At 45.9% G+C, this 20,936-nt stretch overlaps 1 protein-coding gene across 1 annotated transcript; it reads right to left on the reverse strand.

Annotated features, from left to right (window-relative positions):
• Positions 1 to 1,515: 1,515 nt before the first annotated feature.
• On the reverse strand, positions 1,516 to 20,936 carry Atmin (ATM interactor). Its single transcript, XM_013115688.3, has 4 exons — positions 20,579 to 20,936; positions 9,434 to 9,559; positions 7,473 to 7,672; positions 1,516 to 5,520 (listed from the first exon to the last, which is right to left on the reverse strand). The coding sequence occupies exons 1-4, from the start codon at positions 20,900 to 20,902 to the stop codon at positions 3,720 to 3,722; spliced, it is 2,451 nt and encodes an 816-aa protein (XP_012971142.2). The 5' UTR covers positions 20,903 to 20,936; the 3' UTR covers positions 1,516 to 3,719.

The following is a 20,936-nucleotide window of genomic DNA, read 5'->3' on the forward strand; positions in this document are numbered from 1 at the left end:
AATGACACTTGAACACTCCAGATGACAACACACACTGTGAGACGAGATGAGAACACAACTTCATAGCACTTGACGCCAAAGTTACATATCCCTTCCTTCAGTCTCTTTAAAGGCCTTGGAGCTAGCATGAGTGGTACTGGTATAAATGTACCCAATGAAGCCTCAGGAGGCTAAAGGAGGATTACCTAAATTGGAAACCAGCCTAGTACCAGGCCAGGGCTACATGGCACTACCCTGGCTCAAAAAAAAAAAAACACAAAAAAAAAACCAAGAACAAAACAAAAAGTACCTGATAGCAAATATCTGGAGAATTTAGCAGGCTTATTTTCACATGTCTGTATAGTCTCCATGTATGTTCACATGTGTGGGTGTATGTGGAAGCTGATACTGAGTCTTCCTGATTTCTCTCCACCTTATTCATGGAGGCAGGGTCTCTCAATTGAGCTCAGAGCATGCTGAAGCTGATAAGGCTGTAGCCAGTTTGCTCTGGGCAGCCCCTTTTCCTTTCTGGGATTACATACTTGGCATGTCTACTCTGTCCACTTGGATCCTCATGTGTGTAATGCAAGCGCTTTATTTGCTAAGCTATCTTCCCAACTACCATATTACTAGTTTGGGATAAGCAAGTTTGCCTGGAATTATCATAAACACTGTAATCAAGTTCATAAAAAAATTAAATGAAAACATAACCCCATTAATTTCAAGAGTGATTTCACAGCTAGACCACTACTGGTCATTTTCTCCAAATGAAAAACATAACTTTGAACTTGACTCAGTATCTTCCAAATAAGTTACAAAAACGGAAATTTTTCCTTTATCAGAAGGGAATAGAAACACTGGTTTGTCTTTCCTGAAAATTAGTGACAAAGCAAAGAGCTATTGACTTGCTGCCTCTCTTGTTTTATTAAGCTGTTCAGGAAGAAAAGGTAGTCCATCACACAAGGATCACATGTGCTAAGTGCATGAACTGTAGTGAATTGTTAATAATACATTTTCCTAAAAAAGTTCCCAAAGTACATCATATCTCTATCAAAATACAAACTAGTAATTGAGTATCTTTTTAAAAATGTACTTATTTTTGCGACAGGGTCTCACTATGCAGCTGTTGTGGTACTCTCTCTGTAGACCAGGCTAGTCTCAAACTCAGAGATCTGCCTGCCTTTGCCTCCTGATTAAAGGTGTGCCCCACTATGCTGGTTTATACTTTTATTTATGAATGTGTGTATGCACATGTGTTGGGCTGACCTCCAAATTCAGAAGAATGTCATCAAATCCCTGGAAGCAAGAGTTACATCTTGTTGTGATATGTGTTCTGGGAATTAAACTTGGGTCCTTTGGAAGGGTGGCAAGTTGTCTGAACCACTGAGCCACCTCTCCATCCCTTGGGGGTATCTTTTTAGGTAAAACTATCATTATCTTTTCATGAAAGCAAGCGATCATAAGCATTCCATTATCATCTTCTGAAAAAGGGCAACAAAGTTACATCATGAGTATGTACAAAATTCACACCGAAGGTAGACTTGTAGTTTCTCTTTAATCACTAACTTTGTGTTGACAAATACCCTTAGGAATCCAGGACTAAGGGTTTGTTTGCTGGGACAGTTCTTGCACACAAAGGACAATTACATGCTCCATTTTTTTCTGTCACTATTAAGAGACATTGCCACAGAAAGAAAAACTTGAAGCCATAGATCGCTGCACTTATATTTACAAAAAGCCACGAGCAGACATGCATTTCTCCTTCAGTTGGAGGACTTAAATAGATGCTTGAACATTAAGGCAGTGACGATTCCAAAACATAGCAACAGAAAATTTAAGTTAAGGCTTTATGTCTGTTCTGAAACTCACATTCACAGGCAACTGTGACCAAAACCACTGTTTAGCTACTGGGGTGAACTCATCTACTGGATGTGTTATTAGCCCATTACCGAGTCCTTTGCATGGGGTGAATGGGATACAACAATAGCAGTACCAATTTACCTAATGAATCATCAGTCCTTTAGGCTTTAAGGGTTCACTTTTGGCAGCACAAGCATATACCACAGAACAGGGCTTCCCAGGGTAGACTGGATGGTTCCCCAGGCTGTGCTCATTCTGGTTTGTCTGAGAGTTGGGAAACAACTATGAATCCATGATCTACTTGACACAGAGTCCCCAAGGCTTATTTGGTCATGTTCTCTCAAAATGCAGAAGTCACTCCCGATTATTGAAGTCAATGGTCTACAGCTTTTTCTCCTTAAGAATGTATCATAACAGAATCTAGACTAGCATACTTTAAATGGGTCTAGTCTACAATTGCTAGTCTCAAAGTACACAAATATGCTTGCCAGACCAAAGTGCTTCCTTCAAGAAAAAGCTGGGGGTGGATGGAAGGAAAGACTTTGTAGGTCATGCTCCTCCTATCAGATTAGAAGTGCAAAGTACTGAAAGGGGGCTTGGCAGGAATGTCTGTTCCTCACCCCCCTTTTTCCTTTTTAACTCGAGTACATTACAGGGAGCAGCTGGGTAGCCCCCAGGGTCTACTGTGGAATGGGGAGTTTGTGGGTGTAATGATATCAAGTGTTGTATGTCCACACAACACCCCCCCAACCCTTAAATATTTAGAAGAAATGTTTTGTTTTTGCTTGCTATGAGGCCACTGACAGCTGGTAGCCTCCAGGTAGCATTAGGATGGGGACAAGTCACAGGAGAGACCCAGGCATTATTAGTGATTGGAAGGTGGGGATATTTTCAGCATCATCCCTCTCTCCCAACTCAGCGAGGAGGGTGGCACTCAAGGTTAAGTTCATCACTAATGGCAATGACTTAAGCAACTCCACCCACACAACAAAGTAGCCATTAACCCCAGAAGACTGGGTTTGGAGGGTTTCTGCAAGGCTACATATGCAGATTCTTGGTGAGTTTTGTGCCTAGAGAGGGCATGGAGGTCCTATGCCCCTTTCTCATCCACTCTATCCTTTGCAATTGACTGTATCCCTGAGTTCTGTAAGCCTCTCTAGTAAATTAACTGAGCCCAAGAATGGGGAGTCACAGGAACCCCAATTATAGATCGTTAGGAGCTCTGGGGCTCTGGGCCCGAAAGAAGCTGACTATCCTCTAGTCACTGTGTACTCACGGCTGGCTGGCTGTTGGCGTGTGGCAATCCCACAAATCTGGTCACAGAGATCTTCTTGATCAACAATAGCAAGGGACAAGCAGGGACAGCAGTGACTATGTAAAAACTGTCATAAAAGCTAAAGACACAGTGGCTTCCTTTAGTGTTTCCAAGTCAGAGGGACATGACAAGGCCAGGGACTGGCAGCACAGCAGTCGGTGGCCACACGAGCACTGTCCAACGTTGGAGGTGATGTTTACGTGGAGGTGCCATTTAAGTGCGCTATACTCAGGTTAAAGCAGTTGCAAAGCTTGCACCCTACTAGCTGGTAGGCTTGGCTTCAGTTAAATGGTTTAAGTTTTACAGTGTGAAAGGCTTTTTTTTTTTAAGATGGAAAGAAAAGCTATACAGGAGCAAACGTAGACAACACTGAAGCTTTTTAGATCAACACCTTACACTTTATAATACGCTCACATTTGTACACCAATCTTGTGTTCACACGTACAAAATGTTAAGAACTGCAGAGAATCTAAACAGCTGCCCCACCAACTACATCCCCAGTCGGTGTGGCTGTCCTTGTTCCCATTTTCTAAACCTGCAAGGAGAGGGGAGCCTGGCTACAGCTTCAGAAACTGGAGACAGCGTGCAGCTCCGAGCACGTCTGGGTTTCCACAGAGCTGAACTGGGACTCCATTGTGTTCCAAGCCAAATCAGCTAGAAGGAAGTCCCCCATTGCTGTCTGAGTCTCGTTGGTGGTGAAGAACAAGTTCCCCAGGGGCTCAAAGCCAGAGCTCATGGTCTGTGTTTCTGTGCTGTTCAGCTGGACCTTGCTCTCCAGAGCCGGTGTGTGTCGAGATGGGGAGGTGCCTTCAGTTTGGGTCTCTGTGTCAGAAGAGTCAGTGCTCATGGAGAAGCTGGAGTGCTTCAGGATGCTGCCCAGAGGCAGGTGAGGACCACTGTCTAAGAAGAAGTTTAAGTCTGTCTGTGTCTGGGTGTCAAACATCTCCAGGCCTAAGAAGCTTGAACTTCCTCTGAACCCATAGGGCTGTGTGGAGGGGTCTGTGAGGAAGAAGTCAGTCTGGGTCTCAATGTCCAGGGACTCCAAGGTGGGCTCAGTGCTCATGCCGCTGAGTTCACTCTCTTCAGTCTGAGTCTGGATATTTGAGGCTGAGAGGAATTCTTCAATATCAAAATCAATCCCAGAATTCTGGCCTGAGCCTGATGGGAGCGGGCCCTCATGCCCAGGATTTGCATCCGACAGAAGACTCCGGTTGTCCAGCGCTTGACCAGGCAGATTGCTTGATAGAATGTTTTCTAAGTCACTCAGTAGATCTATGGTTTGGGTCTGATTATCTGTCATGTTCTGTGAGGGAAGCATGCTGTTCTGGGCACCGAAGTGTAACAAGGGTGCAGGCTTTTCAATGACTTGGCTTAATAGCTTAGGGTCATTCTGAGGTAACAAACCATGAGTTACTGTCTCTGAAACTAAACTACTACTCATGATGTTGTCCGTGGGAACACTATACGATGAATGGACAAAAATGTCCCCACACAGGCCAGTGTGGCCCACCTGCACAGGGTCATCTGTGGGGTCTCGTATCCTGCTGGTTTGGGTTTCTCTGGAGATCCCACCTGGCTGGAAACAGGCATCTATAAATGCATCAGTCTGAGCAGCTATGGATGAAGTGACCTTTGAGCTGGGCACCAATGTCTGGGTGTGGACACTAACGGGAAGGGACACTTGAGAATCAAACGACAGGTCAGTCTGAGAACACGATGACACAGAGGAATCGGGGCCGAGCCACTGAGCAGAAGGTATCAAGTTGGGGGACGTGTAGGACAGATCCGTCTGCACGTTTATTGAGGAGATGCTATTCTTCTGACATGAATTTCCGAGTTCTTGTAAAGGACCACAAGGACTTTTCCCCAAGTTCACCTGAACACCTGTACTGACTGGCTCAACAATAGGACTGATAATCTTCGATAGAGGTAGGCTCTCCTTCAGAGAGCAGGCCTGGGAATCCAGGCTGAGGACCAGGGTTCCTACTGACAAGGGGACTAAGTGCACAGTACCTGCTGCAGAACCTCGATCCACACCTAACACCACAGGCTGGGCCGAGGGGTCAGCTGTAGGCACAAAGACAGGCACAGGGGAAAACTGCATGACTGGAAGTTTAACCAGAGCCACCTTAGGCTTCGGTAAAAGCAACTTCTGGGGGCACCTGGGAGGTGCTGTGATGCTCTGCTTTTTGGCATGAGTACTGCAAGAGTCTTCAAATGATGCAGCTAGCTTTACTTCTGACGCTTCCAGTTCATGAATGTCTTGGCGAGGGGCTGGCTGGTCGCTCAATGGTTCAATGGTTGTGCTGGACAACTTCTGGCTTTGCAGGTAGCTTTCCATTTTTCTTTTTCTACCAGGTGGGTCTCTGAAAACAGTGACAAAACAAAAATAAAATCAATTTTAAAATGAAAAAACAAGATTTATTAAATTTTTTTTACGTACATTCGTGTATCTCTGTGTTAGTATGTGTAGATGGGCACAGAGGTTGGAAATGGGTGTAGGGTTCCTTTGGAGTTGGAGCTGGAGTTATGTGTGATTGTGAGCTGCCTGACGTGTCCTGGGAACCAGAATCAGGTATTCTATAAGAATGGAAAGCTTTCCTAACCACTGAGCCATCTCTTTAGCCCCTAAAATGTAGCTTTCAGGCTGGAGAGATGGCTCAGAGGTTAAGAGCACTGGCTGCTCTTCTAGAGGTCCTGAGTTCAGTTCCCAGCAACCACATGGCGACTCACAACCACGTATCATGAGACCTGGTGCCCTCTTCTGGCCTGCAGGCATATGTACAGACAGAACACTGCATACAGAATAAATAAATCTTTTAAAAAAATGTAGCTTTCGTTGGCTATGCCATTATATCTTCATTCCTCATTAATGCCATTTCTCACAGGAGAGGTGGGATCCAGACAGTGGCGACACATCCCTTCTGGCATCTCTGAGAGTTTGGCTTGCATTCAGAAATATTTCCATGCCCTCTCTCCAGGCTGGCCTTAACTTTTAGGACCTCTTCTGCCTCCTAAAGGATTGCAGGCATGTTACATGCAATGCACTCCATCCTCAACTTGGAGTTTAAAGATTCTTCTACTTTTTTATTACGTTTATTTATTGTGTGTGAACACATGTGTTACGTATTGTGTAGAGGTCAGAACAACTCTCAGGAATTGGTTCTCTCCTACCATGTGGGACCTGAGGATCAACTCAGGTCATCAGGCTTGAAGGCAAGAGCCTTTATCCACTGCTGGCCCCTTAGATCTTTAAAATCAGGCCAAGAAACTTAAAAGTACCATACCTATAGCAGAAAGTCATTGCACCAAATATAAATTTGATTTTTAAAAATGAACTTTAAAGAGCCAGACATTGGTGGCACACATCTTTAATCCCAGCACGCAGGAGGCAGAGGCAGAAGCAGGTGGATCTCTGTGAGTTCGAGGCCAGCCTGGTCTACAGAGCGAGTTCCAGGACAGCTTCCAAAACAATACAGAGAAACCCTGTCTTGAAAAACCAAAAACCAAAAAAAAAAAAAAAAAAGTTTAAAGCTACATGGGAGGCAGAAGTTTAAGACCAGTCTTAGGTCCGTTCAGGGTCAGTGTCAAAAAAGGAGTAAAAAGAGGATGGGCTGTGACTCAGAGCTGAGCACTTGCCCAGCATTCACGGGGCCCTGAATTCAATCCTCAGTACCATAAAACGTAAGTAAGCAGACAAAAGAAACCCTGAGTTTCATACAACTTTTAGCGTTCAGCAATCCATTCCTCTAGAAAGAAGATGCTGAAAGTTGAGATTTTCAAATAGGAATAGGAAGGGATCCTCAGGAACTGTGTGCCAGAGAGTTAGCTCAGCAGTTAAGGAGACTTGCTGCTTTTCCAGAGGACCCGAATTTGGTTTTCAGCACGGGTATTGGGCAGGTCACAACCACTTATAACTCCAGCTCCAGGGGGTCCAATGCCCTCTTCTAGCCTCTTTAGGAACCTGCATACGTGTACACTGACATATATGTACATATAAGTAAAAATAACAATATGTACAAAGCAAGTGGGTCAGCACCTCAGGCTCAGTGTTGGGCACTGGTGTACATATCTGCAAGCTCAGCACCCAGAGGTTGCAGGAGGAGGACATAGGCCCAGCCTTAAAGACGAAATTAAAGAGAGATCCTGGACCAAGGCACGTTCTTTTGTTATTACTGCTGCTATTCAAAAAACAAACCACCCTTTTAAAGCCACAAGTTCTGTTTCCCGTTCCCTTGGTTTCCCTATGTGGCTTGCTCCCCAGGAAGTCCCCTTTTCATCCCCTCACAGCTATCAATACCATCTCTTTGTGCTTTACCTGTGTTCTGCAGGGATCTCATGGCCAGTTCGGTAGATGTGAGACTGCAGTGCGGTTCTGCTGGCGTATGGACAGCCACAGGTACACTGGAAGGTCTTGCCGCAATCCTCCTCATGCCGTTTCAGGTCCCACTCAGTGCCGTAGGAATTACTGCATTTACTGCATTTGTGCTTCTTTTCTGCATGCATTTTCATAAAGTGCTGCAAAAAACACAGTTGGGATGAAGACAGGAGACAGCATCACATTAAGATCCACCCACACACTCAACTTCCCAGCTATCACCAGGTATAGCATTTCCAAGCAGACAAAATCCAGTTTAACGTATGTCTCTCCATATGCAGAGTGGGCAGGCTGCCTTGGAACCAACCGTGTATTCAGACTCTTAACTACACACATTAAGTGCCGTGGGCCAAGGATATATATACAGTGTGCTGACTAGGTTTATGCCAACTTGACACAAGCTAGCATTATCTGAAAGGATGGAGCCTCTATAAGCTCTGGTTTTAGGGCATTTTCTTAATTAGAGATTGATAGGGGAAGGGCCAGCCCATGGTGGGTGGTGCCATCCCTGGGCTGGTGGTCCTGGATCTTACAGAACCCAGGACCAGGCTGAGTAGATCATGATGAGCAAGCCAATCAGAAGCATCCCTCCATGGTCTCTGCATTAGCTCCTGCCTCCAGGTTCCTGCGCTATTTTGAGATTCTGATCTGGTTTCCTTCAGTGATGGACTATGAGGTGGAAGTGTAAGCCAAATAAAGCGTTTCCTTCCCAACTTGCTCTTTTGGTTGGTGTTTCATTACATTAATAGTAACCCTGACTAAGACACACAGTCTCTGCAATGTCCTACTTGAGACCTTCCAGCAGAACTTCAGGAATCATTTCACTTTTGCTTCTCAAATTTTATTTTTATGTATGTGTGCATGCATATGAACATGAGAAGTGTCTGTGGGTCCAGAAATCAGATTTCCATGGAGTTACACATGGCTTTAAGCCACTTGACGTGGGTGCTGGAAACAGAATTTAGGTCCTCTCCAAGAGTCGAATGTGCTTTTAGCCATTGGACATTCTCTCCAGCCCTCAGGACCAATCTCTTCAGTCTGGAACCTCTCTTTCCCCAGCAGCCAGATCCTTTCCTCCTCACAAGACAGCCTGGTTATGTCTGCTCAGCAGGTAGAGCACAAACTGAGTTTACATCATCTGTATGGCCTTGTGCTGGCTTGAATAAGGATGGCCCCACAGCCTCACTCAGATATTTGAAAACGTAGTCCCCAGTTGACTGGTGACACTGTTTGCGTAGGTAGGGTTAGAAGGTGTGGTCTTGTTGGAGGAGGTATGGCACTGGGGACAGGCTCTGGATTTCAAAGGCACACCCTCTCTGGTTTGCTCCCTCTGCATCCTGCTTGCAGTGTAAGATGTGAACACTCAGCTTTTGCTCTGGCCACCATGCCTGTCTACTTGCCCCCCTTCCCTGCCACGATGGCCACTCATCAGGTTGGTTTTATTTATTTATTGTGTATATACAGGGTTCTGCCTGCATGTGTCCTTTCAGACCAGAAGAGGGCACCAGATCTTATGGCAGGTGGTTGTGAGCCATCATGTGGTTGCTGGGAATTGAACTCAGGACCTGTGGAAGATCAGTCAGTGCTCTTAACCACTGAGACATCTCTCCAGTCCTATTTGTTTTTAAAAAAAGATTTTATGTGTATGGGTACTTTATGTGCATATAAGTTTAAGTACCACAAATGTGCAGTTCCTACAGAGGCCAGAAGAGAGTGCTGGATTTTCTGGAACTGCAGCTATAGACACTTGTAAATTGTCATGTGGCTGCTGGAAACTGAACCTGGAAAAACAAGCAATGCTCTTAACCACTGGGCTGTCTCTCCAGGCTGGCCATGCTGTTTTACTGCAGCAACAGAAAAATAACATGTCCACCTTGAAAAAGGTATAGTAAGCGACATACCTGTTTAACCAAAGAAAATTGAGAAAATGGTCTGTCAGGGCCTCGAGGACATCCTTTGATTGGACAACAATAGAATTTCGGGACAGTTTTCAAATCTTTTCTTATTGTTGGATTTACTATGCCATCCTGCAAAAGTAAAATCCAGCAATTATCGTTTGTTCGTTCGTTCATTCATCCATCCATTCATTCATTCAAGACATGGTTTTTCTATGTGGTTTTGTCTAGCCTGAAACTCACTATGTAGACCAGGCTGGCCTCAAAATTAGATATCTGTTGTGTGATATTTTGATAGCATTATGACAATAAAGCTTGCTTTGAATCAGAGGGTGGAGCTAGCCACTAGCTGACTAAAATTAACCATAGAATTTGGAAGACTGAGGACAGATAGGAGACAGGAAATAGTAAGGCAGGGCTTAGAGAGGATCTCAATCTTTTTGGATCGAGGAATAGAAGACATAGGTAGGTCACTGGTGGTTTCACTGCCACTTCTCTGATTATTCAGGTTCTTACCCTGATATCTTACTCCTGATTTTTTACTGATAAAGAATAATTAGATAAATGCATCAGAAATCTGCCTGTCTCTGCCTCTGGAGTGCTGGAATTAAGGGGTGTACCACCACACCTGGCTCAGCAATTGTCTTAACAAAACCCATCACAACAGGCTAGTGGTAGAAATTAAGGAAATAGGCATCCACCTGCCCTCCCAGTTAGTTTATCTGCAAGTAGAACTACTCCCCAGCTAGAACTACTCCCCAGCTCCCAGACGTGCCTTTGATCTTATTTCTCATCCTCACCCATATTCTTAGTTTGAGCCCCTGAGAAAACCTCTTGTGAAGAGGACCTGGGCCTCATTGGGGGACTGTGATTTTCTATTTTTCAGTCTGTATGCCTGAGTTCTTACGCATGGAGGTGCTCATGCATGCTGTGCAAGTGTATAGAGGTCAGAGGTCAATGTCAGGCATCTTCCTAGATCATTCTTTATTTTAGTTTTACTTTTACAGGTTGCTTATTTACTTAATATGTACCTGCATATGCCATGGCACACATGTAGAGGTCAGAGAACAACTTGTGAGAGTATATTGTTCTGTCATGTGTGTTCAGGGGATTACCCTTAGATCATTAGGCTTGGCAGCCAGCACCTTGACCTGGTAGGCTGTCTCACTGGCCCTCCATCCTGTTGTTTGGAGATATGGCCCCTCATTATGATGGCTATTTTTAGTTGTCAACTTGACTATATCTGGAATGAAGTATAATCCAGAAATGGCGGGCACACCTGTGAGATCTTTTGCTTGGTTTGAAGTGGGTGAATCCACTTCTAGTACAGATCTTTGAGGTGAGAAGACATACGCCTTTAATCTGGGGCAAAACTTCTGCTGGAAGTCTATATAAGGTCATAGAAGAAGGAAGCTTTTGCTCTTTGCCTGCTTGGCCTTAGTAGCACATCCATTCCTTCATCTAGTTCTTCAGGACTCCAGCATATACTGAAGACCACCTGAGACATCCAGCCCTATGGACTGAGCACAGCCCTATGGACTACATTCACAGCCAGCTGTTGTTGAGTTAGCTGGACTGCAGCCTGTAAGTCATTCCAATGAGAAGAAAGAAAGAAGAGAGAAAGAGGAGTAGGAAGAGAAGACAGGAGGGGAGGGGCTCATTCTGTATGCTGTGCTACTCTAGAGAACCCTGGCTCACTGAACCTGGAGCTCATCCACTCCACTAGGCTCCAGGGATCTTCCTGTCTACCTTTCCAGCATTAATGAAGGTGTGGCCTCCAAACTTGGGTCCTCATGCTTGCATCACATGCACTTTATAAACTGAGCCACCGCCAGGCCTAAATGAAGAACACCCCCCAATGTTTTATTTTATGTATATAGGTGTTTTTTGTGCCCGGTACCCACTGAGGCCAGAAGAGGGCACCAGATCCTTTGGGACTGGAGTTACAAATGGTTATAAGCTGCCATGTAGGTGCTGGGAATTGAACGATGGTCCTTTGGAAAAGCAGGCAGTATTTTTAACCACTGAGCCACCTCCCCAATCCTGATAAGATTTTGCAACTCATTTTTTCCTAACCCAATATTCTACCATCTCCAGCTCCTCCTCCCGAACTTCCCTTTACAAGTTCTCACTAAGTAGTTCAGGCTGGCCTTGAACTTGTCTATCTCAGTGTTAGAAGTTTGTCACCAACTTTTGGAATGAATTGTGTATATATATATATATATTTATTTATTTAATTAATTAATTTAATTCTGGGCCAGTGAGATGGCTCCTTGGGTAAAGAGACTTGCTACATAACCCTGATGACCTGAGCACAACCCCTGGAACCAATGATAGAGGGAGTGAACCATTTCCTCTGATATCCATATGTGAGCAATCTCCTCACTAATAATAATAATTAATAAATATAATGTATTTTATTTTTCGAGGCATGGTTTTTGATATGTTGCTCAGGATGGCTCCGAGGCTCAACTAAGCTTCATTCTTCAGTCTCTGGAGTAGACAGCCTATAGTTACACTCACTACCGCACCAGGCTACACATGATGTCAACTGGGAGTTTAAAACTGTTAAATGCATGTGTATGCCCTAGTGTGGAGGCTGGAGAAAGTCTTGGGTAATACCCACAGGCATGGTGACCAGTCCCTCTGAGACAGGGTCTCTCATTGGCTGGAACTTGCTAGCCCTGGAATTACAAGCATATGCCACCTTACCACACCAGGCATTTTTACATGTGTTTTATAGGGGACCAAATTCAGGTCCTCTGTGAGGCTACCCACTTTTGGCCTGAGATTCTTGGTGGCTTCAGACACAATTCTTGTCTGATCACTCCCAGCTGGTTCTAGAGAAGGGGATGGGTGGTAGCTTGCCTGACTATGGGTCACCAGGGGAAGAAATGGGTGGCAGGTACAGGAGGTGCCAACTATGCTGAATTTCTATATTCCATTCCTCTGGCACCTGCTAAGAGGCACATGGCCCTGGGATATACTGTCATGGAAGCTGTAGCGTGACACAGTGAGTCATGCAGTAAACCCTTTTATCCATGTGTCTTTATGTGCAACTGTTCATTGTGAAGAGTCATTCTTTGGTCTGGTTCTAGGCCTCTGGTCTCTATTGTACTTTGGATGCTGGGCCCTCGTGGCTATCCTGTTGTTGCCCTGTGCTGTAGAGCTGCTGCAGCTTTGGGTCTGCAGGACAGGCTCCTTCATGTGCTCCAGCACATCACAGATATTTCCCTGGTTCTCAAGAGGAACATGTGGCCTTGCTGCCTGCCTACTCACTGAGAGGGAAAGAAGCTTTTGTTCCAACTCTATCACTTGCCTGAGTTCATCCAAGTTTTCAGTGTTGGCCTACTCCATCACGAGCATGCCACGGCACTGTCTAAAGCAGTGGTTTTCAACCTTCCTAATGTTGTGACCCTTTAATACAGTTCCTCACGTTGTGGTGACTCCAACCAAAAAATTATTTCACTGCTACTTCACAACTAATTTTGCTACTGCTGTGAATCATGATGTAAATATCTGATATGCAGGGGCTGGAGAGATATCTCAGAGGTTAACAGCACTGACTGCTATTCCAGAGGTCCTGAGTTCAATTCCCAGAAACCACATGGTGGCTCACAACCATCTGTAATAAGATCTGGTGTCCTCTTCTGGCTTGCAAACAGACATGGAAGCAGGACGTTGTACTCACAATAAATAAATAAATAAATCTAAAAAAAATGCTGGGAGTTGGTGGCACACACCTTTAATCCCAGCACTCGGGAGGCAGAGGCAGGCAGATCTCTGTGAGTTCGAGACCAGACTGGTCTACAGAGCGGGTTCCAGAACAGGTTCCAAAACATCACAGAGAAAGCCTGACTCGAAAGGCCAAAAAAAAAAAAAAAAAAAAAAAAAATCTGATATGCAGGGTTGAGCCTCACCGATAGAGAAACAGTGGACTAGACTCATACTCATTTGGATATTTAAGTGGTATCTCTCCAAAAGTCTCCTTCTCTTCAGTTTCTAGTGAAAGTATTTATCTGTCACTATAACCAAAGCATGTAACCCCAACTCCTCCTGATTCCTCTAAGTTGCCACTCTAGTCGCGTTTTCTGTTCTTTCTTCATGCATGGCCTGAGCCACCTACTACTCTAAGGATTTCACAGCTTTTACTTTGCTCATTTTTGCCCTCATCTTTTTCAAAGGATATTTTCATTTATGCGTATATGTGTGTGTCTGTACTTGTGTGCAGTGCCTACTGAGGCCAGAGGAGGGCATCAGAGTCCCTGGAGCTGGAGTTAGAGGTGACTGAATGAACTGGTGTGGGAGAGAGTAAGAAACTCAGGTTCTCTGGAAGAGCAGAAAGCACTCTTAACCAGTGATCTTTGTTTTTTTTGTTGTTGTTGTTATTGTATTGTTACTGTTTTGTGGGTCTAACTGAGCCACCTCCCCAACCCTTTTCTTTTTGCTTTTTGCCAAAAGATTCACCATCAATAAACTAAACAGGTGTTTTAGTTCCCTGTGAACTCAGCTTCTGCTAAACACTGGCACCTGCCATGTAATGACAACTGACACTGTTCCTCATCACCACCTCATTTCATTTACCAGCGTTTTAAAAATGAAATTTCATTTTAAAAATAACTTTTATGTGCATTGGTGTTTTGCCTGCATGTATGTCTATGTGAGGATGTACAATCCTCTGGAACTGGAATTACAGACAGTTGTGAACTGCCATGCAGGTGCTGGGACTTGAACCTGAGTCCTCTGGAAGAACAGCGAGTGCTCTTAGCTGCTGAGCCATCTCTCCAGCCCCATCAGTTTATCAGTTTCATTTTGTGTGTGTTGTTGTTTTAAACATAATTTTTTAAATGATTCTTTGGGAATTTCACATCATGTACCCCAATCCCACTCATTTCTCAGCCATTCCACACTCCACACTTGTAACCTCCCCCCAAAAGTAAATAAAAAAATAAAAATTGAGATTAAGAAAAAATCTCGCCAACCCCTCTGGGCAACAACCTGCTCCTCTACTAATCGCAGGCTTCTCTCATACCAGTCACAGCTGTGGCTGACTTGTATCACTCCGCCCCTCTGTCTTTCCTGTCTCTCCATCTTACTCCTTTGTCATAGTGGCACTGGGTGCTGCAGTGTGTGACACAGGACACACTTTTGCCCAAACAGCTTTCACCGCGATGAGTCTTTGGTCTGGTTCAGGACCTCTCGCCTCTGCTGCACCATTGACACTGGCCCCTCACCGAGACTCCGCTCGGATATTCTGCGGTTACCCAGAGTCATGGAGGTCCTGTGGCTGTGGTTCCTCTGTAGGACCGGCACCTTCACATGCTCCTCGGCTCACAGATGGGGTAGAAACTGGGGTGAACCTACTCAGGGCCCTGGATCTGGGCCTGGGTGGTAGCTGAGTTGGTGAGCCCAGGTCTCTGCTGCTTCCCCCATCAAGGGGTGGGGCCAGTTTTCCCATTTCTTCACCTCCATCCTGTACTCCATCTTTCCTATCTCTCATCACATACCTGTTCTTCATAATGGCTCATGGTGGGTGCTTGGGTCTTCTGGCAGTGCCCAGGTTTTTGTTGTTGTTGTTTTTTAATAGAAAACGTTGAGTGGGGTATGGGGGTACATGCCTTTAATCTCAGCGCTCAGGGGCCCAAGGCAGGCAGATCTTTGTGAGTGATGAAAGATGCTTACCAACTCCCAAGCTCACATGTCCACGATGGAGTTCCTTCCACCAAGTTCTTACTCAATGCTGTTGCCATCGTCAGATCCTAAGCTGTTAAATTGCCAAAAATATGGCTTCCGGAATATTTTACTAGATATATATTTTTTGTATTAAGGTTTTATTCTGAAGTATTGTATATGCATGCATGAGTTTCTGCATACTACAACATGGGGCCTGTGGAGGGCAGAAAAGGGTATCAGATCACCTGGAACTAGTGTTACATGTGGTTGTGGCATCCATGTGGGTGCTGGGAACTGAACCTGGTTCACTGTAAGAGCAGCACTCACTCTGAACCATTGAGCTATTTCTTTAATTAATATTTTTTTTAAATTCATTTATTTATTATATATACAATGTTCTGTCTGCATGTATGCCTATAGGCCAGAAGAGGGCACCAGATTTCATTACAGATGGTTGTGAGCCACCTTATGGTTTCTGGGAATTGAACTCAACCTCTGGAAGAACAGCCAGTGCTCTTTACCACTGAGCCATTTCTCCAGCCCCAATATTTTTAATTAATTGAAAAACATTAAAATACTTTGCCCCCAGATTAATTTTTTTTCTGAGTCAGGGTTTCTCTGTGTAACAGTCTTAGCTGTCCTAGAATTTACTCTGTATACCAGCCTAGCCTCGAACTAAGAGATCCACCTGCCTTTGCCGTTTGAAGACTAGGATTAAAGGCGTGTGCCACCACTGCCCAGCTCACATTAATATTTTAACAAACTTACCTTCAACCAGGCAATACCTTGTTCAGATCACTTTCAACAGCTTCCCAACACCACCCATGTCCAGACTCTACCAGCCTGGGGTACCCAGAGTCCCTACCCTTTCTTGTGTCACACCTGATGGAACTCAGACTGAACTACTCTTTACCAAGTGCTTGGGACCAGAGCTGACTCTGTGATTCAAATATTTGCATAGACTTTCCTGGCTGAGTGTCCCTAGCTGAAAACCTCCAAATGCTCCCAATCTGAAGGTTTTGAGCTTCATGTTGGTGCTCCAAGAGTTCTGGATTTGGGGGCATTTCAGTTGCTCAGCCTGTAATTTTAATTTCCCAGCCTCTTCATTTATGTTCTCTGGTGGCTCCGGGAGTATTGTGAACCCAGTAAGTGTTCAATACAAATGAGCTTGTGTATTAGACTGGTTGTTCATTTGGCTTGCCCAAGCCGGAACTGCACTTTCTGTAGAGATGAGGCCTCAAAACTTGTGCAAGTGGATGCTAAAAACCCCGAGCCACAGGAACCACCGTCATACACGTTCCCACACATATATCCATAGAACGTGGGGGTTTCTTTGCACTTGCATTCTGAGACAGTGAGTTCAAAGGTCGGCTAGGGAGAGGAGATACAATGGCAGACTACAACAGGAATCACAGTAGGAAAGCAATTACATGCAGTCCTCTATGCAGTCACAGCCACTTGCCAGTCTGTGTGTATAGCTGAAAACAAAGTCCACACTCTACCATTCTGCTTTTACTCTCCTCCCCACTGCTGCTGGCTCCCTTGTTCTACTTTGTCCTCAGGATGCTCTGCTCCCAACCAAGCACTCCTTTCTCAGATGGAAATTTGGGAATATTTCATCTAATGTTAATATTAAATAAAAGATAATTAAATATTTTAATATCCTAAGAGTTTACAAAGGAAAAGGGCAGTCCCAAACAAGATGGTGGGAGCCAAGGGTGTAGCTCAGTGAAAGCACTTGCCAGCAGGAGTGAAGCCCCAGGTTCCATCTTCAGCACCACAGAACAAACCCCCAAACCAAGACTGGAAACTACACAAATGAAGAGGAGGGCTGGAGAGACAGCTCAGTGGTTACGAGCACCTGCTTTTGCAGAGCTCTCTTTCCAGCACCCACGTGGCAACTGGCAGCTACAATGACCTGGGTCCCCCTCCAGCTCCAGAGGACCCTGTGCTAGGTTCTGGCCTCTCTAAGCACCCACAACTTTACCACACACATACACACACACACACACAAATAAAAACAAAGAGCAGAAAAAGGAGGGCAAGGAGGGACATGGCTGAAGAGGAGAAGAAAGGAGAAGACCATAAAGACGAAAGCAGATGGACTCAGCAGTTGAAAGCACTGGCTGTTCTTCCAGATGACCCAGGTTCAATCCCCAGCACCCACATGACAGCTCACAACTATAACTTCAGTTCCAGGGGATCCGACACACTCATACAGACATACATGCAGGCAAAAACACCAATGCCCATAAAATTTTAAAAAAGATGTGGTAGAAAGTGCCTAGCACCTTACCACTCTTACAGAAAACACCAAGGAGCCCAGTCTGCTTCTTATCTATTCTAAACTGAGAGTCAGTAATCTTCGTACACTATGGTTTACAGAGCAACCCACCACAGCCTTTCTTTCCTCTCTAAAATAACTTCGTAGGAAATCACTGAAAATACACCCCTGGATGGAACAGAATGCAGAACCCACTAAGCTAGGCTTTCAGACATGAATGCTGCTCTGTAAGTCCCACCTGCCCCTTCCCTGCTTTCCAAGGAATACATCTCCAGCAGCCAGGCAGAGCCTGCTTCCTCCCACTCTTCCTCCGGATCATTTTAGCTCTCACTCCAAAGCATCATTGCTCCCTTTCTCTGCTGAGCCCACTGCAGGCACAGCTGGCTGATGACATGTCCAGATTTCTTTCAGGGCGTGAAATACAGACATTTATTTTGAGAACCTACATAAAACCAAAGGTGGCTTACAGTTCCTCCATTTTATTCACCTTCCTTCAGAAGTTAGGTATTCAGTTGGGGGTAGATAAAAATAAAATAACCATACAACTAATGGGGGAAGGAATAGAAGATTATCGTGGCTGGGAAAACAGAATAACAAGGAAAGAAATTAGAATCACACAAGTAGCTGTAGCCAAGACAATGAAAATTTCCACTGAGTTGAAGTCAGCCAGCATGGGGCTGGGGAAATGGCAAAGAGCGGCCGAGACTGTGTACTGTTCTTGCTGGGGACCCAAATTCAGTTCCTAGCACTCACATCAGCTAAGGTGGCTCATAACCAGCTGTAACTCCAGCTCCAGGGGAGTCAATGTCCTCTCTGGACTCCAAGGGCACCCATACTTGTGCATATATCAACACACAGTCACACATAATGTTTAAAAAAATCTAATTAAAAAAAGTCAGCCAATCAGGCAGTCTCAGAGTATTGTTAGAGCAGGAAGGGGATACACTCACCTAAATGATCAATCATTCTCTCCCCAAAACACATAGGGCCTTTGGGGAACAATACCACATTTGTCTCAATGCCACACCTTTCTCTTCCCTAATAATACTTTGAGAATAACATGTCAAGAATTGAACTGAAGAGAATATGGGTAGTGGTCAGCCTAAGAGGACACATAGTTATTACCTGAGGCCTTACCACATAGGTATGGTTACATCACACAGGCCCCTTCATTAGAAAAAAAAATGGACCCCCTTTACATCAGACAACATATGCCGAGGGGCTGTAGGCCCTGAGGTGACCAAGGTAGAGGTTACAGGGAAGTGAGCTGTCTGATAAGGAACTAGCAGCCACAGTTCTGAAGGAGTTTATATACTGCTATGCGGGCCATCTTTCTGTTGCTCAATATCTGGGTTCTGGAAGGGACCAGCCCATTTACTGCTATCTCCAGATATAAGAAATCTGAAAAATAAATGACGATTCTGGAAAGCATGATTTCACACAGGGTCTAGGCCAGACAGGACACCAGGACTCTGACATGCTCAAATCCGAGTGAAGATCTGACTGTTGACCTCCATATCTGCTAGAGTAGGGCATGGTGGTGCATGCTGTAGTCCCAGCACTTGGGAAGCAGAGGCAGGATCATCCCCAGCAAGTTTAAGGTTACCCTGGTCTACCTAGTGAGTTCAGCCCAGCCAGGGCTACGTAGAAAACCCTGCCTCAGACCTGAACCTGTATTGGCTCAGACCCGAACCATATGAAACCAAATGTATTGGCTCAGACAAATTCCTATTATCACATGTTATGTCTGGCCACTTGTGTATTCCTGAGCTTTGGGCTCTTAAAAAAACATAATCAGAAAGTGTCTACTGTACATCATGAAACTAGTTTTCCATGGTCAGTGGCATCTTTGGGCTTTGAAGGCATCACACAGTTTTGAGGGGTACAGTGCTCCAGAGAAAAGAACGAGTGACTTGCTAAGAAATGCTGGCTAGAGTCAGAAGCATACCACCTGAGGCTGGGGATGTTGCTCAGGAGAGCGCTTGCCTAGCATTCATGAAGTTCTGGGTTTGTTCCCCAAATTGAATAAAACTGGGTATGACGGTGCACGCCGGCAATCTCAGCATGAGAGGTGGAGGCAGGAGGATTAAAAGTTCAAGGTCATCTTCAGCTACACAGTGAGTCTGAGAATAGCCAGGACTGTACAAGACATGAACGAAGCTATCGGCACGGAGACAATACTGAAGGCAGGTTATGGTTGTAGAATTCTTACACACTCACTTTTCACCTAAACAGCCTGTGAGAAAAGGGAGGGTTTCACTAACATTTAGGATGAAAGAGGAAACTGCAGATAGGAGCCCATGGTGAGCTATACTTTTGTGCCCAAACTGTTGCACAGAACTTCCTCAGCATGCGCCCGCTGACATTTCCATATGGACCTTTCTATGAGATCACTGTCCCCCGAGTGCAGCTGCTAAGTAAAGGCGGGTCACCCCTCAAGTATACACAGACTAAAACTCAAGAGTTGCTGCTCATCAGTGCTCATGGGAAGTGCCTGAAGTGGATTTACCTGAAGGTCAGACAGAGTCTGCAATCCTCTGATTCGACCCTCAAATCTGCTTTTAGAGACTGATGCCTTCCAGTTACAACACATGGCTGGCATAGATACCTGATGGTGGAAGGAAGCTTCCTTTTGTAAATGCTGCGGTGCCATCCGTGTCTTTTACCGGTCTGATGTGGGGTCCCAACATCTGATTTTTACCAAGGTTCCAGAATATACCACTGGTTTGAAAGTCACTGTCTCCTTTTACGTAACACGGGGAGGTCTTGCTCAGACAACTGTCATGTTATCTACCGATGGACCTCCTCCTAACGATCCACAGAGAAGCCTCCCCTCCCCTCTCATTCCTGTGGAGAGTTGATCTTCTGTGATCTTACAGTGAAACTTGTAGCTCAAGTGCCTAGAGCCCAACCTGCAGCTGCTTTTGAATGACCGGGTAGGACCCAAGGGCGGTTTCGTGTGAGGGGTGGAAAGCCCGAGGGGTTGCACCCGGGTGCCTTGGTGGCATCACCTGTCGCTCATCCAAGGGACTCGGATAATAGGCAGCTGGCTGGGGTTTTGTGGGCACGCCACCGAGAAGCGGCTGGCCCGGTGCGTGTGCGCGCCCCGTGCTCTCGCGTTCCCTCCGTGCACGGCCAGGCGCAGGTGGCCGGGCACTCCGCACACCCCTCGCCCCCCGCCGCGGCCCGCTCACCTGCAGTCGGTGGCTCTTGACTAGGTGCATGTTGAGCGCAGGACTGTTAGGCAGTATCTTGCCGCAGCCGCGCACAGTGCACAGAATATTGGTGCGTACAGCTCGGGACAGCTCGCTCACAGACGGCTGGATCAGCTCCCGGGCGGGTGGCACCGGGACCGCGGCCCGAGCCCTGGCCGGTCGCGGTCGGCTGCCTTGAAGCCGCGGCTCCGACGGCCCCCACGACCCCGAGGCGGCGGCGGCTCCCCGCGGGCTCGCCGGCAGGGCCGGAACACCCGGGGCCGGGGCCGCGGACCCAGCCGCCGCCGCCTCCGTGGCCGCCATGGCTCCCGCACGGCCGCCAGGCCCCTCTCTCAGT

Source organism: Mesocricetus auratus, unplaced genomic scaffold (assembly GCF_017639785.1).
Source record: "Mesocricetus auratus isolate SY011 unplaced genomic scaffold, BCM_Maur_2.0 Super-Scaffold_6723, whole genome shotgun sequence".
Classification (NCBI taxonomy): Eukaryota; Metazoa; Chordata; class Mammalia; order Rodentia; family Cricetidae; genus Mesocricetus; species Mesocricetus auratus.